This window comes from Anas platyrhynchos, chromosome Z, assembly GCF_047663525.1.
Source record: "Anas platyrhynchos isolate ZD024472 breed Pekin duck chromosome Z, IASCAAS_PekinDuck_T2T, whole genome shotgun sequence".
NCBI classification, from domain to species: domain Eukaryota; kingdom Metazoa; phylum Chordata; class Aves; order Anseriformes; family Anatidae; genus Anas; species Anas platyrhynchos.
In genome coordinates this window covers 16776488-16802907 of record NC_092621.1, presented here as the reverse complement: position 1 = coordinate 16802907, position 26420 = coordinate 16776488, and the positions used below count along the sequence as shown (strand labels likewise).

The window sequence follows — 26420 nt, the reverse complement described above, 5'->3', positions numbered from 1 at the left end:
AAGAGGACCTCCACTTAGAGGTGACACCATGAAATCTTCTGGGGTTTTGTCCTTGTTAAGAACCCATCTGCATTAAGGGATTGCATAGATAAAGAAATCCTGATCACTGCAAACCCTCAGAGCTGGTGAATCTGAAGTCTGTGCTTCTCCACTCATTTGCATGACTTTCTTTGCAGGGCTAAAATCTATGTCAATGTGTAATTACAAGTCATAGCTGAGAGGAAAAACGCTCACATCACAGATAGGAAGCTTTTTCTCATTAATGAATTCTTTAGCTTTCAATCACACACCTGAATAGAAGAGAGATTTTGCAATACATGGAGAGACTTACTGCAACATAAAGCAATGCTATAGAGTGGGAAAAATCAGTAACACTCCATTCCTTGCATTTTTTTTCTTTATCAAAGTGACTACTAAATCTTTGTCACTAATGTATCCATATATTTTCTATCAAAATTAATTATAGAATAAAAAACTGAATAAAACTGAATAAAAACTGAAGCAATTCTCTAAAGAATTAGAAAGAAGTAACTTTTATCTATTTCATTTCCAACTGTTGTCAGGATCATGGGGAAAAAGGCCTAGAAAAGACAGATGTATGTTAAAAGAAGGTTTGTACTCACACAAAGAAAAATCTTGTACACACGTGATCTGTATTGGGAACTACCCATATCTCCCCATGTTTGTGCAGATCAGATGAGGTTATCACTATCAGGGAAAGAATAAATTTCATAGTGATCAAAACATGTCAGGAAAATACTGCTTTAAAATATTTGCTTTTTACACACTTTAAATAGCTTTGTGGGAATGTTGAATTTTCCAGTGCATGTCTGTGGCAAAGTGTAGTCTCCAAGCTGGCTGTCAGTACAAACAGGGAGATGAACTTGATTCTTGTTTCCAAAATACATTCTACTTTCCAGAAAACACAAATGCTTGATGTATGGGAGCCAGTTTGTTAAGAAATAATTTTAAACTAAAGTTGGCTTGTATGATCATTTGGTACTTCTCATAAACAGAGTTCTTTGAAGGCCCAAGACCTGCTCTAGAGACTAGTAAACAAGAAAAATGAAAATGTATGCCTATTAAAAACTGATTTTAAATGGGCATAGGGCTGTTAAGGAGGATCTGAGTCAACTAATGACTTTGGCACAGACATGTTTGTGTTTGATGATGGTTGAGACAACAGTAAGACGTAAAAGACAACGCCTGAAACTGAGATGCCAAAGATTAGGGATTTTCAATACTACCAAATATTTTTTAAAACTTAAGCACACCAAGTATAATCAAGGGGATTGTGAAACTTGCCAAAACTTGCTCAACATTTAGAAAACAATGACAAGCTGTTAAACAGCCTAATTAGAACAACATAGGAGATAAACATTCTTATTTCTAGGTAGTAGCTTTGCTATGAATCTATAACTGAAAAAGTTTCTATAAATGCATCTAAACACTACCATGAATAAGTGCATACCAAATTTTTACATTATTTCTTCATTTAATTTTAATTTTTAACAAACATTTATTTGTTGTAATTTATTTCAAATCTGTATTTGATAGACACCTTCCCCCAAACACTTTGCAAAGAAAAGTGAAGTAATAAATATAGTAAATAATTTTACAATAAAGTAAAATATGTTTTACCATATATTTTAACCCTTACAACATTCACAATCCATTGAGAAATGCAAAGGAAGAATGTCAGAGATAAAAAAGTCCTACATATTCATCTCTTCTATCCCATATTAATACTTGGGAAAGGTATAATTTATATTTAGAAACTTCAAGCATTTTTAAAAAGTAAATTCTAGTAAAGCCTGCATTCATTTCATAGCTTTTTTGAAAGCTACACTCATAAAGTTGTATATTTTCCTATCCAGATCATGTTTAAGTTTTATGTTGACTGACAGCCTTGATCATATTAAATATTTTAATTCAACATCTGAAAAAATAATTATTTTAAAAAGTAGCATAAAAATAGCTTTCATTTTGAAAGAACATCTTTTCTACCATGCCTTAATTTTTACTTTTTAAAATAAACAAATGCTGAAAATGGAGATCAAGCTGAGTTCAACCTGATTTCTTTTTGTTTGGCCAATGAGACTCATTACCAATTGCTCTTACTCAAATTTATTTATTTTTTTTTTCTCGGAAGCTGCTGTTTTCATTTATTACTAAAAGAATAGCCAAGTCTTTCAGGAATAATTGTAATCATATGGAATGGATTTTAACTTCACAAAAATTCTGAAGCAGTCCAGAACAACAAGCTGGCTACCAGATGAACAACACGTTTGCCTGAGAAATGCAAAATTAATTGGAATTCGATAGGAAAGCTTCTGTTTCTCAGAATTTTGTGTTCAATGTTTTTATTAAATGCTTGCAAGAAGTCACCACTTCAAATAAAGACTTTCTTTGGATCATATTGATGACTTAGGAATATGATCATATTTGAAAGACAGACTGAATGATCAGTCACTTTGTGCATATGATTATTTCAGAAAAAATCAGGTTGTGTTACAGGTTTTCTTTGAAGAAGGAAGTGTTCTGAACTGAAACACAAAGATTATTAAACAAGTTTTTATATACCTACCAATTGTTTCTGACCTAAAACCAACCTATACTGGAACTAATGTTGATGCTGATTTATATACAGTGTCGCTGTGCCTATGACTAAAACAGTTTTTCAATTACTTTCAGCTTACCTTCACATAAGGCTATGCATTTTAAGTTACGGCTTTGCAAAAATTGTGACTGTTGTCCTTTCTTCTGTGACTGAGAAAACAAAACAAAACAAAACAAAACAAAACAAAACAAAACAAAACAAAACAAAGAGAAAACTTAATTAGCGCTGTAAGGCAAACAGTGAAAAAGTAGTAAAGCTGCTATTGTCAGTGGTTTATTAATAAGCAAAGATAGCAAAGATAGAGGTTGCCATTCTAAAACATTTTTTTTTATATTATCATAGGAAAGATTTGAACTCTACCCAGAAAGAAAGCTTACCAATTATTATAGTATCAAGAATAGTACTAGAAATATCAGAGTGCTATAGATAAACAAATTGCACAAAAACAAAAGAAACACAGTGAATTTGATCTGTGATTCTTTGGCTACTATCTTGATACTGCTGGCCTGCTCATTTATGAGAGCTTCTGCACTTACATACCAATTTTTCTTCAAAGCAAGATTATCTTACAGTTCTTGTGTGTTAACCATGGAGACAGACGTAATTTCTCAACATTTAGTCCTAAACATAATTGCTATGAGTTTGCTTTAAATAAAGCAGAATTATAGTGGTCTAATGTGTAGAAACTGAAAACAAAACAAAACAAAACAAAACAAAAACAACAAATGACTTGGTATAAGTGAAATACTATGCTAATTCTCCAGTAATAACCATTTTCATTTGCTTTAAATAAAGCAGAATTATAGTGGTCTAATGTGTAGAAACTGAAAAAAACAAAACAAAACAAAACAAAAACAACAAATGACTAGGTATAAGTGAAATACTATGCTAATTCTCCAGTAATAGCCATTTTAAATTCTTTTTGCATTGTTCTTCAGTAAAAAATCTAGAGTTCAAAAAGCAAGTACTTGCTAAGGGTCATAATGCTATCTGTATTTTGTTGTTGTTCTCTTCCCAAATACTTCTGTTTGGAAAAGAAGTAGTACACTCCACAAATTCTTACTAAAACAACTGGGCTGTATTCGATGGTTATAGTCTCTGGACTTGTCGATTTCATTCAATGAAGTAAAATTGTTAACCTTCACAAAGGGAATATTGCCTTCTTTTCTGATATCAAGTTCCCAAACATAAAACCATAGAACTTCCAGAGATGGTTGATACACTACCGTACCTGTGATGTGTTACTGCCCTTACTGCTTGAAGCTGGTTCATCTTTAGCTGACACCTTCTGCTGCTTCTTGTTCATCCCTAAGATATTAAAATCACGTAAAATACCCTGGTATATAAATGCAACAATAACCAAAATTAAGTATGGAGAATGCAAGAGGTAACATGATGGGAATCACACACAGTCTTTTTCATGGCTGCCAGAAGGGTAGTTTTTGTTGGTAGACAGCTTTCTTTGTCAAAGATAATTTGATTTAAACCTGCAAATTACCTGTATACCTGCATGTGTTACAAAGACCATGGGAAAGCCAAATTAGCACCACACAGGTAGGAAAGTGAGATTAAATGACACTGAGTTCAGCTCAGGAATTTAATCCTGAGTTTGTCATTGTTTAACAGATTTGCATCTTCAAATGCCTTGAGTTTAACTGACCCTACTCAGGCTGAAATAACAGTCTGATTTACTGTAGGTGGGACAGTAATATAATGAGAAAGAACTTTATGTATTCATCTTTAGCATTATTTAGACTTTCAGTAAATCAAAATAAAATTTTCAATAGTAGTTCATTTATTTAGAGGTAGTTTTAAAGTCTAGCTAGGTTTAAATGGTTTATCTACAGCTGAATATATTATTATTCAGACACTTTGGATGAAATTTCCATCTGAGAAATTTAGACGTCTATGTTTGTACCTTAGATGTTGCATACATTCATCACATTGGGTTTAATAAAATTCCTGTACTGTATGCTGTTACAGACATCCTTTCTTTTCCACTGTCCCACATTTCTTGACAGTTTGAAAACACAAACTGAATTATGGCAAAAAGTAAGTTTATGAAGTAATGAGGATTATAGACTCTGTTGTGTTTTTTATTACATAAAGTATTATATATTTCATAGGCATAGACTTCCTTTCTGGAGGAGACTGGATGGAAGGGACTGAGAAAGGCAGAAAAAGGAGAAAAAGCACACTGAAATTGACAAAACAATGCTGTCCAAAAATTAAGTAATTTTGTTAGATGATGGTGCTTCAACCTGAGCTTTCAGTGAGTCCTAAAATGCTTCTATACTTGTGTAATCTCTGAAAAGCTAACAGTGCATTTAAAGTCTGCTGATATTAAAACCGAGTAAGTAGTAGTAAGAAATGCTAAGCTCTAAAAACTGATTGTGACATTACCTAAAATTACCAGAAGGTATAACTAACACTCTCAAAATTAAATTTACCTACATGCACATGAACACACATTTATATATGAGGAAATGGTAAATACAACATAACTAAAGGAGACTTTAAAATCTCTATAAATGTTTCTTAATGTACACATTGGTATATCATGTTTCTGTTATGCTTCTATTTATGATTTTATTCTCATATAGAAAACTCTACATGACTCACTTTTGGATTTATTAGTGGGACAAATTAAATTTCCTGCCCTTGCCATGTTAACATGAACACATCCTGTATCTTTTATGTGACCCTGACATGGCAATACTTGGGAATATTCTTAAACATATGCTGTTGAACATGTCTGTTGATGAATACTTGTTCTGTCAGATCAGGTCCTAAAAGCCTATAACTACGTGGATAGTTCTAGATGAACTTAGGCAGATACGGATAAAAAAAAAAAAAACAAAGTTGGATTTCCATGGCATAGTCAAGGCCTGCTTCACTACAAACAGCATCCAACTCTAGCTACTATTTACTTCAAGCTTTCAAGGTACTCAGCACCTTTGAAAATGAGGATGGGTACTTAATAAGGGAAAATATAATTTATTTAAAAAAGAGAAAATCTAAGCTTGGACTACAAAGATAAATACTACAGTATTGTAAACAGTGATACTGGTAAGAAAAGCAGTTGACTAAGACACCCCCCTATATTTCTCCAATTTTAGAGTGATTTATAAATATCACCTGAGTAACCAAATGATATGCTTGACAATGGACTAAGGTAGATTCCACTTCCAAACATTGCACCATGGAGCTGAAAAAGAGAGAGAAGAATGTCTGTTTAACAATTATTTGGTTATCTAGACAAAGTAAAAATGATAAACACATGTCTTGATGTAGATCAGTATTCAGCCCATTGCGCTGATTTATTGACTGGTAATAAATGGTGTTCAAAGAAGTCTCTAAAAATAAAACAACCAAAACCAACAACAAAAGAAAACAAAATGCTGTGAATATACAACTATATGTTCTGGAAACTGCATCCAAATGCCCAAAGACAATTTTATATCAGATTTGTACATAAAATTGCATTTTCTGTCTTAAAATCTAACATTACCATGAGGGATGCCTAACATTACCATGAGGGATGCTACGTGCTTCTGAAGTGGCCAAATACACTTCAGCCTTAACAAGGGTGAGCAGCTCACCATGTGTCTTACATCAAAACCTTTGCAGGAACCACAGCCTAAGCCAGCCTTTGAGGGTCTAGGTCCAGAAGGTGTTTCCAAAGTACACCAGCTGGCCTTGGATGAGCAAACAATTCAGCAACAGCTGCTTTTATTTTCTTTCAAAAATGAAGAGATGGTGATGACACCACTCATATGCTAAAAAAAATAATAAAATTGTCACTAGTTCAACCAGAGTATTGGAAGAATGGGTTCAACCAAGCTTTTGCCTGAGCCAATTCAGCCATACATATTCTGTCTCTTCAGGACAGTGTTTTAGCCACAGAGCTATAAAATGTCTGAAAAGAAGAGAGGAAAAGGAAGAATCTTCTTCACCAACATAACTGCTCTATGTCACAGAGCCTAGGCAAAGCAACAAAACAAGCACATTTTATTAGTGATTTTCTTGTCTAGAAAGAGGGATATACACTTTTTGCTTCTCCTCAAGAGATAGACTGCCTTATGAGGCTTTCAAGAAACCACACAAAGTAGTTGGTGGAGCACATGCAAGAACCCAGAGTATCTCCTGTGAAGGTAAATGTTATGGACACTGAGCTTCAGAGTCATGCTCACCCTCATTTCTTTGCTCTGACCCCATAACATTTGCCTTATGTCTGCAATGTGTCAGCACTCCTACAGAAATACAGTCATGCTCTCACTCCTCCAAGTCCTACAGTATTGCACAGGATCCCTGGTGAGTAGATACTTTTCCTGACTGATTGGTACTGAGGTAAGCAGAATGAACAGGGCTCACAATATGGATTAGTCATGTGAGAGATCTAAAAATGATAACTTGTATAAAACAGACTTGTATGAACTGCTTGCTCCTATTTCCATTAAAAAAAATACAAAAACAAACACCAAGCATAAAGGGGTTTACTTGCGTAATTTTGGAGCTTAAATCTTGCTTTCTTGGTGAAGTGTCTTACAAAGATGCTAAGAAAAACATCCAAAGCATTAAGAGGAACAGCAGAGAGTTCCACTCCTTTTTTTCTAGTACATCCTGTTCCCTAGACCATAGTAAGAACCCTTGAATCCTCCTCTAAAGTATCTAATCAGGATCATGGATTCATCACTGGTGAACAGCTGTCAAAACTGTGTTGCTAAAACACTACGAATCACAGTCCTCTAGTCCCTCTGCTACTGACTACTTTGCTCTGCAAGAGTGGTCTTGCAGAGAAATCAAACTGAAGTTTGCTATAGTTCCCTCCTTACCAGTATGCTTGCATTCCCCTTGTAAGAAAACTTGAGGAGCTGAGAAGGCACTGTAACCTGGCTTCTGTAAAGCTAGTATACTCTGGGATCCTATAATATAGGCATACATTTTAATCTCAGACTGCTTTTAGGCAGTACCGAGCTAAACCTCTTGGAGGTGCTGCTGTGTAATGTAAAACTGAAACACAGATTCTACCAATGGGATTTTTTAAAGCTATTTTAGCAGATACCTAACTTCATTTTAATTGCTTCAGAAAAGTCTCTTTTCCAGGAAGTCACCTCTTTTTACCACCTACACGACTACCAGAAACACAACCCTTGACAACTCACCTAATTTTAATATGTAATCAAACATGCACAGGTTAGCTAAAGTCTTTTAGTCTATTTACCTGAAGCCTCGTATTGGAAGCAACAACCAAGCCGTTCCTCAGGATGGAATGCCAATTTTCAATGTGTGAACCACTGAAAAATTAAAAAGAGAAAGCATTAAAATCCACAGTGTAAAATTCAAAATGAAATCAGTAATCCTTTAAAACAATACATTTGCAGCTGTAAACCTCAAATGGTAAGAACAAAAAACAGCATGGCATTTTAGTAACCTTTGATTAATACAAAGATATGAACTCACTGAAATGCAAAGGTACTTCCGTAAAGGTTTTTAGCAGCTCGGAAATTGGATTCTTTGGCTGGTGGACTGCTGAGAAGTAGGAACTGGTGGGGAGTGTGCATAAACTTTAGTTGCTGTAAAATATAAAAGTTCATATGTGAAAAAAAATTGATGGACACAAAAGAACTGCATTTCCAGAACGGTAGTTCTTAATATATCACGCTGTTTTGCACAATATAGGACTGCATCTAAATACCTACACAAACTAAATTGAAATAGGTCTCATTACCATACCTTTTATCTGAAATCAAACATTAAAAACAGTCTTCGGCATATGAAACATATGGAAGTTTCTGAAACAGATTTCAGCCTAATATGGCTCTAGTAAGGTAATTAATTTGAACAATTTCATCACAGTATTTTGATCAGAGTTGGCTTTGAATTAAAGTTCAGATTTGAAAGGCTGCAGATTACTATGCCCTTAAACAGAACATCGGAGGCATATATATACCAATAAATTAATCTCAGCACCATACTTCTAAAATTCCAGAGCTATATTCTTTTTACTGTATATTCAAGTTCTCTGTAAACTACAAGTTCATAGTATTCTCAACTTGTGTTCTCAGTTTACAGAACTGGTGTGTTATGTAAAAAGCAGTGCAGATGAACACTACAATTTTGTATTTAACATTCTAAACGGTAACTAAAATAGTGAATTTTTCACCCAATCTCAGATGATTGCAGGTAGACACTTGCATTTGAGCTACTCACCTCAGATAGAATTTTTATGACTATAATTTGTTTGACTTAGATATGCACAACATGATTCTATGAGTCATAACCTGAAACTGCCAACTTCTCTCCACTGTCTGCTAATAGGATCCATGTGACCAGTTTGAACATAGACATCCACATGTGGCCAGGAGACTCTCATCAAATAAGAGCCATGAGAAATAAGAAAATAATGAACCCACAGACACTTACCCTATTCACTGGAAGCTTCACAATGTGTGATCTGTTACTAGAAATAACCCTACAAGAAGAAACAGTTATATGTATTAGGCATGATAACCAAGAACTTTCCTTCTTAAAAACATTATGCGCAGCCAGAACAAAGCACTGAGCTGCACGCCTTTGAATCTATCAGATAAAAGTAGAACAAATCTTGACTGCAAGATCAATCTGAGGCCATAAAATAAGCTAGCAGTGTTCTCAGTTGCTCCAGATGAGCTCCAGAAACAGCTCATAAACAAAGTAGCTGCAAACATTAGCTTTAGTATTAATTCTTAGGGTAAGCTTATACCAAATTAAACTGGTGAAGACATTATTCATTCAAATTGGTACTTTAATAATTATCATCTCACGTGAGTCAATTTTATACCATTGTAGAAGAGGATGTGCAAGTGGGTCTTGTTTATCCATCTGCTTCTTTATTTCCAAGTAAGGTGCCTAGAAAATAGTAATTATGTCCTTTATTGTTAGTTGAAATCGTAAGGTTAAATTTTATGTTACATTGCCCATAATTTCTTCTATTAAATGGGACGAATACATGGGACTCGTTATTAAGCTTAAATCATAGCTTTGCTGACATTTGGCGTTGTACAGTTATAAATGTGTTTTGACAACAAGAAGAATTAATATAGCAATTATTTTCCCTGGAGTAAAATAATAAGCATGTAATTAGCATCAAAATGAGTATATTATAGCAAAACATTGGTGATCTCAGGGATAACAGTAGAAGATGTACTTATGTTAAGTTTCTGGGTTAAGGAATTGGACTGGAACTTCACAAAATCTGGTTTCTCAAAATACCCCAAGATAATCCACCCCATTTTTTTTAAACAGTTACATGGTATAAACTGGTAAAGTAAAATACTGTTAGCAGCTTAAATTTCCTTAGGAAGCATTTTCTTAATTTTTATCTCATTCCTTTAAAACTATTCAGTCAAATTGTTATTTTAACATTAAAAAAAGTAAAATGTTGGTTATTTTTCTCTTTAAGAGATTATTATATTAAGTAAAAAAATACATGGTTTTATTTTCAATATGTTTTACTGCTCTCTATACCTCATTCTTCATTCCAGAATCCCAAAGTACTTTAGAAATACATATAAAATATAATTTTTAAGCTCTTGTGAGGTTACATGTATATAACAGTTGGAAAAGCAAGGTATATCGGAGAGATTTCAATAATCAGTTGTAATCAGCTGGGCTGCTTGGGAAATGAAGTGTTGCTATAAACATAAGTACAGCTATCAGATTCTGTCCCACTGTGAATATTGAGAAATCATATGGTAGTAATCCCATGAGACCCAACCTTCCAAGTCCCCAACCACACTTAGCTGAACAAGTGTTTTGTTATAACAGAAATAAAGCTATCATTCAGAACACCGTCACAAAATCAATTTCTTTTGCTTTGGAAATAAAAGACTCAGTTTGACTTGGATATTTCCAGAAATGCAGCAGTTGGTGATTATCTTGTTACAATGCCCCATTCTGCTGTTATTATCTCTTATTTAAACTTCAAAAGACCTGAATTCTACTTCATCACCTTAATTTCATTGCTACTGTGGATACTGTAGGTTTGTTATTTTTAGCACACATTTTATTATTATTATGGCTCTATAGAAAATAGCTGATACTATTGCCTTCCCCACCCATAACAGGCCTCATATAAACATCTTCCTAGTTCTAGAAAAAGCTATTATGTTATGTAAAGATTTTTAAACTCACCTGTGTCATCTCTCTAATAGAAGTGATACTATCCAATGCTTTCATGACTCGGTCATAATTCTTCTTCTGATGTAATATAAAATAAGCAAATAAATTAACAGACTATTGGTCTTTGGCTCTACAAAACTCTCATTTTTTTGATGTGAAGTCCTCATCAAAGTTTGGATGAATGTTCACCAAGCCATTCCTTTCTTTTTTCTTTTTTTTTTTTGAATAGCTTCCTTCCACCTTATCTATACACAGACTTACTCCTTCATAGTTCACAAAAATTTCACGAAAAATGTTATCATGATGGCTGTTATTTGAATTTCACTAGAATCTCAAATACACCACAATGTAACTCAAAAGATTAGGTCACTTTTTAAACAAATATTTGTAACTAAACACAGGCTCTGCCGGTTATTTGGATAATATGCTATTAAGTATGCAATGAACAAACAGCTATTAAATAAGATGCTAAATAAGCAGATGTGTTCACTTTGCTAACAACTCTAGAAAACGTCAGAGGTCCCTCAGCTGTCTCTCTGCTTCATCCTGACCCTTGCTTACCTTCTGCCTAGGAACCGCTACCAGAGGACTCCACCTTTTCTGAGCAGATGAGCTTAACAGTCTGTGCTTCACCAGCTCCACATGCAACACCACCTTCAGGAGCTCCAGCTCCCTGTCTGTGGGTCTTACCAACTCCTGCCCATGGACTTTCACCTCATCCATGCTGGCATTCTTGCTAGAGGAGATAAGAGTGGGCCATGCCAGCCTAGGGCTGTTTCTACTCCTCTTCTTGCAAGACACCTTTTCATATTCCTTATACCACTTTACACTCTTGCCCTGCCCAGCTACTAGTCTCCTCATCAGCCCCTTTCCAAGCTCCTCTGGCAATTCTTCCTTCCCGTACGCTACAGAATACATTCACCCCTTCCTCTGAGGAAGAACCACTGTTAGCTGGCCTTTGTTCAGGAAAAGTGGGATGCTTCCCCATGCAGGCCATCCGAAGTTCTCATGTATACCCTTGAGGATGGCTCAAGTGAGTTATAATAGGTTCATGGCTTCCCTAGAGTTTCCCTGAGAAGCAGCATTTGCAGTCTGAAGAGCAAACAATTCTTCAAAATTTAATACTTGTACATGACCTGACTTTTATGTCCAACATTTGATAAAAGTAAGTTTAAGGACATAATAGTTTGCAAAGAGAAAATGAAATAATAGCAATAACCACTTTAAGAATGGAAAGTTCAAATTGTACATTGAGAGAAGACACCAAAGATGGTGTTTTTTCATCTGTAGTTTGTGTCTTAAAATAAGTTATTGGCTTCAATCTAACTTTCAATGCAACTTAAAGTTTATTCCCAAATACCTTCTCAGAGACAATTAAACAAAAACAGAGAGTTCTGAAAACAGCCGCATGCTTGTGCTATATGCTGGAGCTGTATCTTTTTTAGTAGAGGACACTCAAGAATAAGGCTTTGCTTTGAAACCTAATGCATTATTAAAACTAAGCAATGACACAATGAAAGGCAACTACTTACCCTGGGGTTAAAGGCCAGCATCTGAGGATCATTAGGATCAACTACAGAAGGATATGGCTCAAAAATGACAACTTTCCTAGGTGACTCTAATGCAGACCGACACATGGATACTAACAGATCAACCACCTAGAGACGAAGAAAAATATTTATTAAATATATGTACTATGTACTTTCATATTTCATCACCCAGACTGCTTTTTTTTTTTTTTTTTTTTTTGTAGCTAAAATTATGTTCCACAGATAGCATGTAACAACTGATTTTTTCCCATTGACTTCAGAAAGCTTTAGGCCCAGCCCTGCTATACTACTTGAGGTGCCTAGGTAAGACCAAAATCTAGTTTTAAATGTACTATCATTCCAGACATATTGCTTGTTGTCCTACTTTCTCTTGTGTACATGTGATAATTCTTGGACAAAATTCATTCAGAAAATGTAGTTGTGCTGGATCTGTGTACCCTTGGGTGGAAGATGCCAATGAAGACTGCTACTCAAGAAAGAGGAAGAGTCTGTGAACTTGTACCACCACCTGCTGTTCTCCTGAACACTGTAATCATAAAACACTACTAAACATTGATTTTACTAAAGCCAGAACAGCACAGTGATTTAAAAGTTACTTGCATATCTCACACTGGGAGAACTTCTCTCCCTTCCTTTCTGTTACAAATAACTATAACATGAATTTGATTACCTATGATTTCCAAGATTTCACTGTAAGATCATGTGTCTAATCGGTACAGACATATTCACATAGGTACATGTTGACACATACACAATTTTGCAACAGATTTAAGTGCAATTGTTTCAAAATTAGTAAATTACAGATTAAAAAGAGCCTACAGCAATGACAAAGCAGAGATAAAGCAGCTTTCTGGCAGCTGTGAAACCCAAATCCCACTGATAATAAAATTCAAAGTTGCTATGTAAAAACATCACTGCAGATTGGCTTATTTCCATCTGATTTCTCTGTGTTATCTGAAAAAATTCCTCTGTAAAAATGAATTTTTCCATGAAAGAAACAAAAGGGCTAGAAGATTTGTACTTAGTGGGCATCCCTGGTTCCTCCCACAATTCCAGATAAATCAGATCTCATCTCACAGCTCAAGTTCTAGAAGTCATTATATGTCTGCTATTGTATCTGATCATATGGAAGAAATAAAAATTATGGTCCTTTAGAGAAGAAGAATGAAAATAAGAATCATAATGAAAGAGAAAAGAAACTGTGCTGCAGTGAGTCATACTGTTGCCATTCTCCTCTGCTCCTTCAGCATGAATGGACAATTTTCTCTACCTGTTTAAAAATATTCTGTTAGTTTCAGGTACTAGCTCACATATATTGAAAACTGAAGATACTTAAATAATCATTGCTTTCTCCATGGTGCTCTGATTTCCATCCAGTATATAATAGCTACAAGCGTGACAAATGTTTCAAAAATAGGGCATCTGCATTAGTATTTGCAAAGGGGACTAGGAGACTTTATACACAGCCAGGTCAGGCAACCAGGCCTGCAGCTGTCTATTACCATGAAACTGGGCCCAAGTTCAAACTTCTTACAGGCACTTCTTTGCTTTCAGTTGCAAAACACTAATAGGGAAGAGTTGTTTGAGTTTCCAGACTGCTTAATACAGTGATCCAAAGTTGTCTTCCTTTATTACTTGCACAGTGGGATGTTGTCTTAGAACTGGCACAGTTCTTATTAGAACAGCATCCCAAAGCCTTCATTTAAAACAAATGTTGACTTCTGTATTGTTTCTCACCATGATAACAGCAGGTTGTTTTAACCTGGGGAAAATGTGCATAGATTAGGCTTAATTAATCCCCTGATTTCCCCTGAGATCATTGTTCTGAGCTGATAGAATATACAGCAGCTGAAACTGTGAGATAAGTCTAAGGCAAACATAATATGAACTTCTACATGTGCTCCTTGGTAATAAGAAGTGCTGTGGATCTATTAAGTGTTCTTGTAGCTGGGTGTGAGCTTCTCCTGCCTAGGAGTGAGCATTGAAGCACCTCAGGTATGGTTTAAATATTTTCAAGGAGGAAAAAATCTCTCAGTACATCTCTACAGGAAATCCAAACTACCAAAAAAAAAATCAGGTGTTTAATTTTCAGGCGTTTTGACTATGACTAAAAAGAAGGTGATGTGAATTTGAGCTTCAAAGTATATCAAGTATAATCTCTTATTATTAAGAAGAGGCCATCAGAACACAGGGAGTGACAAAGTAGGGGTGTCTACCTTAGAAAACTAGATCAAAGCATGGTAGGAAGAACAGGATGTAATTTCTAATAATGGGAACCTGTATTTAGGATCTTCACTACACAAAATGTTTTGGAGACTTGGAGGAAGTTTTATTTTATGAAATGTAGAAATTCACAGTGTGAGTACCTACATCGTACTAGTCAGCCTAAACTCTCTTCATAATCAATGGAGAAAATAACCTCTGTGCTGATGGCCTATGCTGTGACTCACACCATCCTAAACTATTGTCAAAAATAGCTCTGATGAATCAAACCCTAAAAGCACTGAACTCTTTCTGCAAACAGGAAAGAGAGCTCAACCAGATCAGATGTAGTGAGTTGGGTGTGATGCTAACACTACAGTGAGACCCAACAAAATTCAGTCACCTCAGTCCGATATTTCAACATCATTTTTTTCTACCTCTTTTTAAGCACCATTAAGGTTGTAATCACTTCAATACTCTTCAGCAATGCTCTGTAGATGAAGAGGTGCTCTAGAGAGCTAGAGAAAGCTCTGCATATGTCTGTAACAGTAAGACCTATGTAAAACGAAGTGTGAGAGTTAACATGGACCACCTCTCCCCTCAGCCATATTTAAAAACAGAAGTGAGAGCTACTTGCTTGTACCTAAATACCATGTAAATATGGTATATTCAGAAAATAAAAGTCCAGCACTACAGAATGACACAACTGAGGTCTTCAGTTATATTCTTAAGGGAAAAAGACACTTCTCCAATTTCTTCCTCTTAGGAAATGCTCACAGACGTTATTCTGGCACTCAGCCAAATAGTTTATTTCCAGTGGCTAGATTCATTAGTGCTAGTTAAAGCTAACTGAACTGAATGGTTGCTCTTCCAAAAAACATGTTGCTTACCAAGGAAATGCACAGTCAGTGACATATATTTAGGTAATCGGAGAGGAATGCATTTTTCCATAAGATCTGAAAAGGCCATTTTAACTTTTGAATACACTGAAGCCCTGTAACTACTGTAAATTAAGGTTAAATGGTGATTTGAAAACATAGTTTAAAATACTGTTTTACGGCACATAGAAAATCATGAAGAAAAAAAAACCAACAAGTAATTCTATGGTTATAAAAACATTGATAACAGAATTTAGAGTCAGAAAGCAAGGCTGTGTTAAATTCCTAATCCTTGAGAAGAGAGAAAAAAACTCTATGTAGAAACATCAATAAGGACTTTCCCACTGTTATTTAATGATCAAAATAACAGATGCTCAGTGGATAGCTGCATCCAACACCATGAACAGGAAGTGGCTTATTAATTGAATGAGAGTAGTAATGGCTCATTAGGTGAAAATAAATGGGAATTATCTGCAGATGACAACGTCTGCCTTTATTAACAATCCAGGTGACCTAATTGAATACAACAGAACAAGAAAAGCGGGTTACTCTAATTACATGGAAGGAAAACAATGGAAGCACCTCATTAGTAACATCTGAAAATGTCATGCATAAACAGTGCATTTATGGCTATAAGAATTCACAAATAAATAATACTTACCAAGGAATACTCATACAAGGAATACAAGTAAAATAAGTATTAGAAGACACTGAAAAAACTGCACACACTATAGAAAATCAGATACGTAATAATTATTAGATAATTCTACCTGAGCCCCAGTTGCAATTTCATCAGCAGCTTCGTTCATCACTCCTAATGTTTGGAAAGCAAATACACAGAGCTCCCGTTCACAAACGGTGGGCTACACAGAGAAAGAAAGTTAATTATATTTTTGTTCTAGTTTGAGGTTATTGGTTTTATCATGCAATACCTACAAAACAAAACAAAACAAAACAAAAAAAAGCACAAACACATTTAATGTTAACTCTGTTCTCCAGATGTTTAACTGCAACATTAATTTCAAATTATGAATACAAGGCAATTATTGAGGAAGATACATTACAGTAGCATTTTAATAATGTGCAAAACATTATTAAAGTGTTGAGAAATCTAAAACTTGTAAGTACTCCTAAAGACTAAACAAAATGAAATCCAAATACAAATAGATTACAATATCAAAATTACAACCATAGTACCCAAATGTCCTTCAGACTGTCCTATCAAACATAAAATGTCTTATATAACTAAAAATTGTAGAGAACAAATCCAGAAACTAAATGGTGGCATTCCCACTTCATAAATGCAGGCTTATTCACAGCTTGTTATTCTGCTTTTGAGAACACACTTAAAAATTTGATCCAAATGACAAAGTCTTGAAGATGCTAGGTTTATTTTTTTAAAAACGAATTTAACGATGTACATGTATATGTACATTTTTAGAAAATGCATTATATTTTTATTGAATAATAAATGTATCAGGGAAGGCTACATGTTATTTTTATAAATAAAGGAGCTGAATCCTTTTTTATGATACCAAAGGAAAGAAAAAAATAGAAAAAAATGCTGTTTAATCATTTTTTTGCTTTTCCAAAGAACTCAGTTCAGAATGCAATCACAATACTTGAATAAAAAACAAAACATCTACAAATTGAATGAGACCTGAGCTTTGTGCCTTCATGAGGCATAAAACAGAAACAAAAAATACAGCTTTATGAACAGGCATGCCTTCATATGCTCCCTAATCACTTACACTCCTCACAGTTACTCCACACTTACTTACTAAAAAAGTAATTAGCAGATCAACTTTTAAAAGGCTGAAGTAATGATTCATAAAAAGTTAATTGTTATAAGAATTAAAAATGAACAAACAGTTGAAACAAATATAAACAAGAAAAATAAAGCCTTCCTTAAAATTGACCCCAATAAATTAAACTTTTTATTACAATACTGAAAACAAGCAAAAAATATTTTTGGATACTGTTTGCTTGAATCCATGTTATTGAATCCTAACTCACTGAAATTTAAAAACAAGCTTTAGCAAGCACTACTGAACTTTTATAGCTAAGAATTCAGGTCCAGATCACAAAAATAAATAAATAAATAAATAAATAAATAAAATTATTTGAATTCCACTTCAGGAAACAAATCCGTCAGTAATAGGCATACTGCTGTATTTGTAGTCACTTGTTTGATAGCCTTTAAAATATGCATTTGTTTGTTTTCAAAGATTGTAGATTTCAATAAACATCTGAAATGTACTGCATTGACATATTCTTACATCAATTGCTTTACAAGAGCTATCATCTTTCAAGTCTAAGAGTATCATCCATTTGATTTATTTTATCTGCTATGTTACATTGCATTAGGCAGCAGATGAAGCCTAACATGATCCAATTCGCTGTGCCATTGCACACTAGACAAAAAGTATTTATTATTGTCATTATTCGAAGGCTTTCACATTCAGAAGGTGCTTCAATCACTGGCTTAGCTGGGGAAGCATGGTGGCACTGCCATCTTAACAATCAATAGTATATACAGACTTTCTTCAATTTGAGAGCAAAGGATTGATAAATAATTTAGCCATGAATAAGAGAAAATATTCATTGCTGTCATTCTATTTATAACCTCAACAAAATAAGTTACCCTGAGATTTACAGATAGCAAATGGAACATCATAGGATTTGTCTTTTCTTTTTCTTTTTCTTTTTTTTTTCTTCTTTTTTAATTGTTGTTGTTTTGTTTTGTTTTTAATTTTCTTACTGTTTTATGATCCCAGAAATGTCTGAATAGCTGGAAGATTGAAATTAGGAAAATGATCATTGCACTTATGCTTGACATTTGAAAAGCTTTTTTCTCTCAGGACACTGGAGCTAAGATCTTAAGGCTGGAGAACTGCAGGTATGAGAAACAAGGCAGCAAAATCTGAGCTCTGAAGAGGAACAAAAATACTGATAGGTTAAACAAAATTCTTTTGACTTTATGTAGTTGATGTACCTGTATGCCTACTGAATATTTTTTAGAGTAAAGACTTGACAAGACAATGCTGATAAAATAGTGTTTAAGAAATGCAGATCACTACATTCCCAAGTTAGCCACAATCTAGTGGTACATATTTCAATATTCAAGACATTTGTGGAAAATACCTTGAAATCGAACACAAAATCATTCAAGGGCTCCCAAAACATTTCACAGAAACTCACAGTCCAGTAAGTGTGATATAATATATAGTAAATTACATGATAATAAAGCCAGATGAATGGCTTTGTCAATCTCTTTCAAAACACAAGAAAAATCTTTTCCCAGTAATGGAAATGGGTTTCCCCAAACTCTTTTCTATTTGAGAAACAAACTTGTCAGGAAGCCACATGGTTTTGCTGTACAAAATTCTAGTAAATAATAAACAGCACTTCCAGATTTTTCTCTCCAATTTTTTAAACTAGTTATTAAAAAAGTAATGTATCTCTAGTTTTAATTTGTCTTCCTTAATGCTTTCAAGGAAGTAAATTGTCTGCCTTCAGAAATATTGAAATCCCCATCTGAAGTAACTTTGGTTAAAGAAAAAAGCACAGAAAGAACTACACAGAAAAAAAAATGAACTCTGTACAACCTCTGCATTCTACATATTCTCTTCAACTAAAAGCTGAACAAATATGTAGTTTTACATTACATGAAAGTGTCAGGGCTCTGTCAGTTGAATGGGGAAATAATCAGGGCCCTTCAGTTATATGGACACTTCAATAGTCTGCCTTCATATACCCACTCTAGAAGCCTTTTTATCTGAACTCTAGCCATTTTTAGAGCACTTTTGGATCTTGTTTCTGATAGTTGTCCCAGTCTAACCCAATCAGAAGCTTTTAACTAAATTTTCCCATACACATATTACCATAGAATGTTCCAAGAGATGTTGGTATGGTCATTTCACACTACTTCAGCCACTAGCCACTAGCTACGTTCAAGCATTTAAACTCTTCCCTTTCCCACCAAAAGGAAAAGTCTGGCTTAAAATTAAGCAACAGACATTCCAGGAGCCTTTCTTTGTCATATGATGATGCCAGTATCACATTTCCTTATTTTAGTTTTGTCCAGAATTGTTCATGCTAGAATCAATGGAAAAATATGAAAAAGAAGGTAATAAATCAATTATAGGAGACAGAGCTTAAAGAAAATCATAGGCTTTGTGGTAAAACTTGAATTCAAAGTGGCTCTTACACTGCTGCTAGCATTTTGCATACTGCCACTTGTCTCTTTTGTTATAATAAGATGTGAGCCCATCAGACTGACACAGTTTTGTTCTGGCTTTGTAACTTAAATATGAGAAATGCCCCTAGCCACAACACATAAAAAAAAGAACAAAAAAAGTAACAAAGTCTTAGGGGCATGCAGAATTTTACCAGTTACAACCCCTGAAGGCCCCCAGAGCTGACCGGGAAACTTTTTTTCCCAAAACTAGTGGGCAGTTGTACCTTCCCTTCAACAGTGCTCTCACACATATACCTTATATTTAACTTGAAAGGAGAAAATTAACGTAAGGTCATTGGCTTACACAAAACTGTTAGCTAAGTGAAGACCATCAGTGCTGAAAGACTTTTTAGTAGGATAATTATTCCAGTGGGAAAAAGGCAGAACAAAATAAGAGCTGGGCAGTTAACCTGAGACCGCTAATGCTGAGAAGCAGAAGGCACTGATAAAAGCAGACAGCATTTTTTGAGCAGATTAAGGCTTTCGGAGTTCTCCTTTAGCCACCCCCAATCTTTGCATGCTCAGTAGCACTCATCCACAACACTGAGAAGAAAAAAGGCTCGGTCAGAGTTTCTGCATGAGATGATTTAAGTATCACTTCTGACAGTAGTGACCACAAATGGCAGATGGGCAAACCATCCAGCTACTATGACATATTCTGATCCCTGGACTCATGCATTACTTAAAATATTTTCCAGACATTCTTTCAATTCAAAAGAGTTGAAACCTTCATAACTGATATTGATCTCACTGTTTTCAAATGTGTGCTGCTGCTGTGCTAAGATGAGCAATGTGCAACCTTCTCCCGCATCCTGGGGGATGTCACACAGATGCTAATGAGGCTGCAGTATCACTGACACACCTAAAAACTCTTGATCTAAAAGGAGAAGCTCGAGGAAAGCTCAGAGGCTGACTTACAGCAAATGTAACAAATGGTAAAGGTGAAACCATTAGAGCGCATCTCACTTCTCCTAATGAAAGGAACAGGCAGGGGAAATGAAATCTATCTTCAAATCTATGTTTTGTTTCCTGCTTTCAACCATGGTAGTTGTTAAGCTTTTCTACAGGAGGAACTTCTGTCTCTCTTCATTACACTTGCTAGAAGGCTGAGGATGGAGCAGGAATAATATTCAAAATATATGGGGGGTAGGGGTGGGGGGAGTAGAAGAGAGAGGGAAAGAAGAATGAAGTGAGGAAGGGAGATTGGTGGGTAAAGCTTTCTTTTGGAAGGGAACTTTCACGTTTCTGAGGTTCATTTCTCAGTTTGTGCCAGGTATGGATTTTTAGATGTATTTCTTAGTTATATTTGTAAGGAAAAGCGGTTGCTAATTCATTAACACCTGACTCCATGGTACCTAAGAAACAATTACATTCAGGCCAACAAGGATACCATTACCACATCTGAAGACAGGGCTGCAGGGAAGCTGCTTTCCTGGCTCTGTCATAGTTTACATCTAATAGTCATGCTTTCAAATGAATGAACAAATGCTACAAAAATCTCCGTTGTATCTACAGATGTGACGTATGAGGGAAATATGAGGGGTGGCTCATATTATTGACGAGTTCTTATGTTGTAGGAAAATACATATTTAAAAATAAACATATTCAAAATTAAGTACTTAGTCATAGAATTGTATACTATGGCCTAAACTTGCACTGATTTAAGAATTCCTTTAAAAAAATAGATAATTATAAACAAGTACATCTCTGTTCTGAAATTTCAAATGAAGTCAAACTACTGACCCAAGATCTATATAGTGTGTATATATACACACTGCCATATTTACTGAATAACCTATCTGTCTATAAATGTGTAAGGTAAGCTCTCTAAACAATCTCACAATATTCATGTGAAATATGAAACACACTGCTGAAATAAGTAGGGGATACCACGGTGGTAAGCAGATATAATCTGTAGAAAGATGAAAAAATTGGTTTTATTTTCTGCTTTTTCTTTTAATTCCTATTATTGGAAAGCTTAGACACTTTTTTTTTTTTTTCCCTCCTTTCCAAATACATAAATAGGTGGCAAGTAAACAAACATTATAGAGTGCTATCTGGGCAACATGAGCTCTGGTTAAGTTCTTGGCTACAGGACAAGCTATACATTTTACACTCAGTAAACAATAAAGTGATTGAAGTCCATTCTGCCAAAGTATTGCTTGTAACAAGTGGTTTTCTTTTTGTTTTGTTTTTTCTTTTCATAAAAAAGAGGTAAAACTAGACTATATGGTAGATTGAGGATAAGAAAAATTACAGTGTTATTCTACAAGAATGAAAACATCTCCATCATCTTGGTTAAACTCCAGTCTATCTAAATAAATTTGTACACCTACACTTTTCTCCATAGTTCATGTTTATTCTACTCCAGAAACCTCCCACTCCTAAACAGCATACTAATTCTGGAACATCAATACCACTGTGTTATTCACGGGTGGATAAGGAACATATATTCAAAGGATGCAGCAATCCAAGACCTATTCCAGTCAGTGGGAGCTCACCAAGGCAATGATTCTACTCATCATGAATAAATCACAACTGAGCACTTTCTCATGAAAAACATTCTAAAAATGTAAGGTTACAGATATAAATACAGATATATCACTATTACACCACTGTACTTATTTTTACTGCTAAATACTTACAACAGGTATTTCAAATATCGTTTTACATTCATATTTCATAGACAAAAGTTTAAACAGTGAAGATGTCCACACCAGCATTTAAATTTCAAAGAAATTAATTTAAATATTTAGTTTAGTTTTGCTTTTTTTTTTCTTTATGGCTATTTCCTGCTTTGTTCTAAAGAAAAAAAGTCTTCATCTGATATTTCAACACAAGGTGGCAGTGTAAAGAATGCTTTCTTGACTCAAAGAAAAATTATTGATATCCAGATTTCCACAGGTGTTTTTTTGTTTCTTTTTTTAATCATCTTACTGAATGTGTTCAAGGATTTTTTTTCCTGTAAAATTGTCTGGCACATCTTTAAAATCCAATCCATGACATTCTTTTATCAATGACTTTAATATAGCATACACACACTAAGATAGACATTAGCTACACGTTTAAAATTATATTTTTTAAAAGCTGCATATGATAATATATTTTTATAACACTTCACTTATTTTAATCAGATCCTTAAATATAATAACTACGTTTGATACTTATGATGTCATTATATTTAAACGTTTGTCATAAAAGTAGTTATCACATGCTGAAGTCCTGAAACAAGATGTCTCTTCAGTATTATATCAGCAAAACTGTTGCATTATTAGAATAGTAATTTTTTCCCCAGAATATTATTACTAGTTCTAGAGTAACATGAAGAATTTCATATGGTATTTTTAATATATTTGGTTCTTTTAACATTTTAAAACAAATAATGTTGAAGTTTCTTTACTATCTTATGACATCAATTTTGCAAAACACATTTTTATGGCTAGCTGAACCAAATCATATTGTTCAGAAGGGCTCTTGGAAGACAGTTCATTTTATCTTTTCATGTTGGACTAGCTCTATCTAAGCTTTACCTGAAGCTAAAAATAGTATTATCTAAAGCTTTATCAAGCCTTGGAACAGGTTGCCCAGAGATGTTGTGGAGTCTCCCTCCTTGGAGGTATTCAGAAGCCATCTAGACATGGACCTGGGCAACCTGCTCCAGGTGCAGCAAGGTGCTTGAGCAGGGCAGGTAGGACCAGATGGCCTCCAGAGATCGCTTCTCGTCTGTGATTTTGTGTAAAGAGAAGCCAAACTATCTTTCACATTTGTATATTTATATGAGTTTTATATTTAGGAAGTGCCTTCTTTTTCAAGCCCAAACACCATATACAGGAGCAGAGCAAGGACCCTCCTCAGCAGCATCTTCCCTGTTGGTGTTTCTATCATTGCCAGTACTAATTTAGCCAGCCTTCCCCTTTCTAGAGCAATTCACACAGAGAAAACCACAGGAGGACACACTACCTTTCATCCTGCATTTGGTACATCATCTAAACTAAAAATACTTTAGGGCAGGTATTAAAGAATCTCTTCATCTTTGTGCATGGACAACAGGGGAAAAAAGCCTACAACATTAACAGCAACAGGTCCTCATTTTCCACACATCTCTAAAATCTGTAAAAATGGACAATAATCAGGAATCAAAAGGGAGAAAAAGGACCTTCTAATGAGTGAAATGAATTCATCTTATCTTATTAAGACAAATAAATACCACAGATGCACATGAAGATTTTGTTCCTGGTTAAGAAGGAACTAGTATTTACAAATACCCAACTACTGCAAGTATAAGACTGCAATCTCTCTGTTGGCCTTTTGCTGTAGAAGGTATACAAAAACATGTTAACAGATATGTTGGTCTTGGTGTTTATTCATCATATAAATCATAACAAACAAAGAGATACAGAAAATACTGCACAAAAACTGAGGATACTATATCCATTTATCTTAGTGTGACTGGAACAATTTAAAGTCTAGTATAAAACAAAAGTAATTTGATTGACTCAGGTGAAATTTTCTTTTGTTCAGACACTGCTTTCCATGAAACTCTAAATAGTTAAAAATCTCTAAAAAAAATCTCTGAAAAAATCTCTAAATGCAGTGGATGAAACAAGCTTCAGCTTCAGGGGGTGTTCGCTAGGAATGCCTGCCCAACAGTAGAGTATCACAGTACTGTGGAGTGGGGTCTGCAGCTATGGGTAACATTTCCTAACATTAGTTCTAATATTTAGTCTAACATATTAGTTTGACAAACATCAGGATGATTTTACTATTTTTACAATCTATGTGAGAAACCAACCATTTGAAAACATCATAAAAAACAATTCAAAATATTCTTGAACCAATTCAAGTCTCAGTAGGAAAATTTGGACATTAGTTTACAAACAAGTAGTAGTCTACATCTTACTGACCTACAACTGTGTTCAGAATAATTCAAAGGCAGCAAAATAAGGCATTGTCTAATGATTCAAATGAGCAGACTTCTCCTGCTTTCAAATGTTGGTTGATGCTCGCCTGAACACGAGCCAGCAGTGTGCCCAGGTGGCCAGGAAGGCCAATGGTATCCTGGCTTGTATGGGGAATAGTGCAGCCAGAAGGACCAGGGAGGTGATTGTCCCACCGTACTCTGCTCTGGTGAGGCTGCACCTCAAGTACCATGGTCACCTTTGGGCCCCTCAGTACAAGAGGTCCTGGAGCATGTCCAGAGAAGGGCTACGAAGCTGGTGAAAGGCCTGGAGCACAACTCCTGTGAGGAACAGCTGAGGGAACTGGGGTTGTTTAGTCTGGGGAAGAGGAGGCTCAGGGGAGACCTTATTGCTCTTTACAACTGTCTGAAAGGAAGGTGTGGGGAGCTGGGCGTCAGCCTCTTCTTGCAGATAACTAGTGATAGGACTAGAAGGAATGGCCTCAAGTTGTGCCAGGGGAGGTTTAGGTTGGAAATGACATTTCTTCTCAGAAAGAGCAGTCAGGCACTGGAATGGGTTGCCCAGGGAGGTGGTGGAGTCACTGTCCCCGGGGGTATTTAAGGAAAGGTTGGACATGATGCTTAGGGACATGGTTTAGTGGGTGACATTGGTGGTAGGGGGATCATTGGACCAGATGATCTTGGAGGTCTTTTCCAACCCTAATGATTCTATGTTTACCAGGTCTGCTTTCACCATCTCTCCTTAGCACAAAACCTACATCTGACCTTGTTCTTCCCACAATTTTTCAAAGCTGAGTGAAGAGACACTTAAGAAGAGACTGACTGCAGAGCTCCTGAGCTGTGCAATACAGGTTGCGTTTCAGGAGGAAATGTGATTCTTTATGGGCCAAAAAGGCCAATTTGGATGTAATGGATCACAGAATCACAGAACTGTAGGGGTTGGAAGGGACCTCAAAAGATCATGCAGTCTTAAACCTCACTATTAATTTCAAGATTGTTTCTTGATCCTTTTGTATATAGGACTATATAAGTATATGTAGAAATATGCAGGATTCAGATCATTATCAGCAATAACTGTATGAAATAGCAACAGCCTATGCTATGCAAAAGGTCAAATAACACTTCTTCTTCTTAGGATCATTAAACTTCCCCCGTGCTTTACAAAAAAGCTGCAAATCATACCATGCACTGATTTCAGGTAATCTACAGTTTTCAGTGGCATTCCATGGAAGCTATGTATCCAGTTTAGCATTTATAACTTTGGGTGCACTGTAAATAATAATTGTCATGTGATATTATATGATTATGTTCTTGAAATAAATACTAAAAGAACATGCTGTGAAGAGAAATTGCATTGATCCTCATCTCATATGGAAAAGGTATGAATACCTACAGGGAAGCACTGCCAAATTCATTGACTCTTTAAAAAAAAATAAAGGATGGAATGATGTAGTAGACCACAGACCTTTATAAAAAAAAGAGTGGTACACAATGCTACAGTAGTGGTACACAAGTAGTACTTTTCTAAGACCCCTTCCTCCATTTCAGAGAACCTTCATCCTTTACCTTCACAGTAATCCAGCTGTAGTTCCCCATGACAGCATTATGTTTGTGTTTTAAAGTTACAATGTCTATATACCATATTTTTATATGTGCAAACACTGATGGAGTACATGCGGGGACTGTATATGGTATTCTTCTGTACATCAGGGAACTTCTGAAGCTCAAAAGAGAACTGGTTGTTTGTCATCCAAACTCCGTAATTTGTTCCACAAAGTAATTATCAGGAGAAATATAAGAATTTCCTCTCTGTTCATCTTCAGTAAGTCACTAAGATAGCCTAACAACT

General features: G+C 35.2%; 1 protein-coding gene across 7 annotated transcripts in view; it reads right to left on the bottom strand.

The window, feature by feature from the left end:
- The window catches only part of PARP8 (poly(ADP-ribose) polymerase family member 8), a 124877-nt gene that overhangs the window by 800 nt on the left and 97657 nt on the right, over positions 1-26420 (bottom strand). For 6 of the 7 annotated variants that reach the window (XM_038170727.2, XM_038170724.2, XM_072031122.1 and 3 more), the window contains 11 exons: positions 16184-16276; positions 12316-12441; positions 10796-10861; positions 9444-9511; positions 9047-9095; positions 8084-8196; positions 7845-7917; positions 5759-5828; positions 3852-3928; positions 2700-2769; positions 624-708 (listed from right to left, as the gene is read on the bottom strand). In XM_038170727.2, coding sequence (XP_038026655.1) covers positions 624-708; positions 2700-2769; positions 3852-3928; positions 5759-5828; positions 7845-7917; positions 8084-8196; positions 9047-9095; positions 9444-9511; positions 10796-10861; positions 12316-12441; positions 16184-16276 — 890 coding nt within the window. The remainder of the gene's footprint in view (positions 1-623; positions 709-2699; positions 2770-3851; positions 3929-5758; positions 5829-7844; positions 7918-8083; positions 8197-9046; positions 9096-9443; positions 9512-10795; positions 10862-12315; positions 12442-16183; positions 16277-26420) is intronic. The other variant, XM_038170725.2, reaches the window with a different exon arrangement.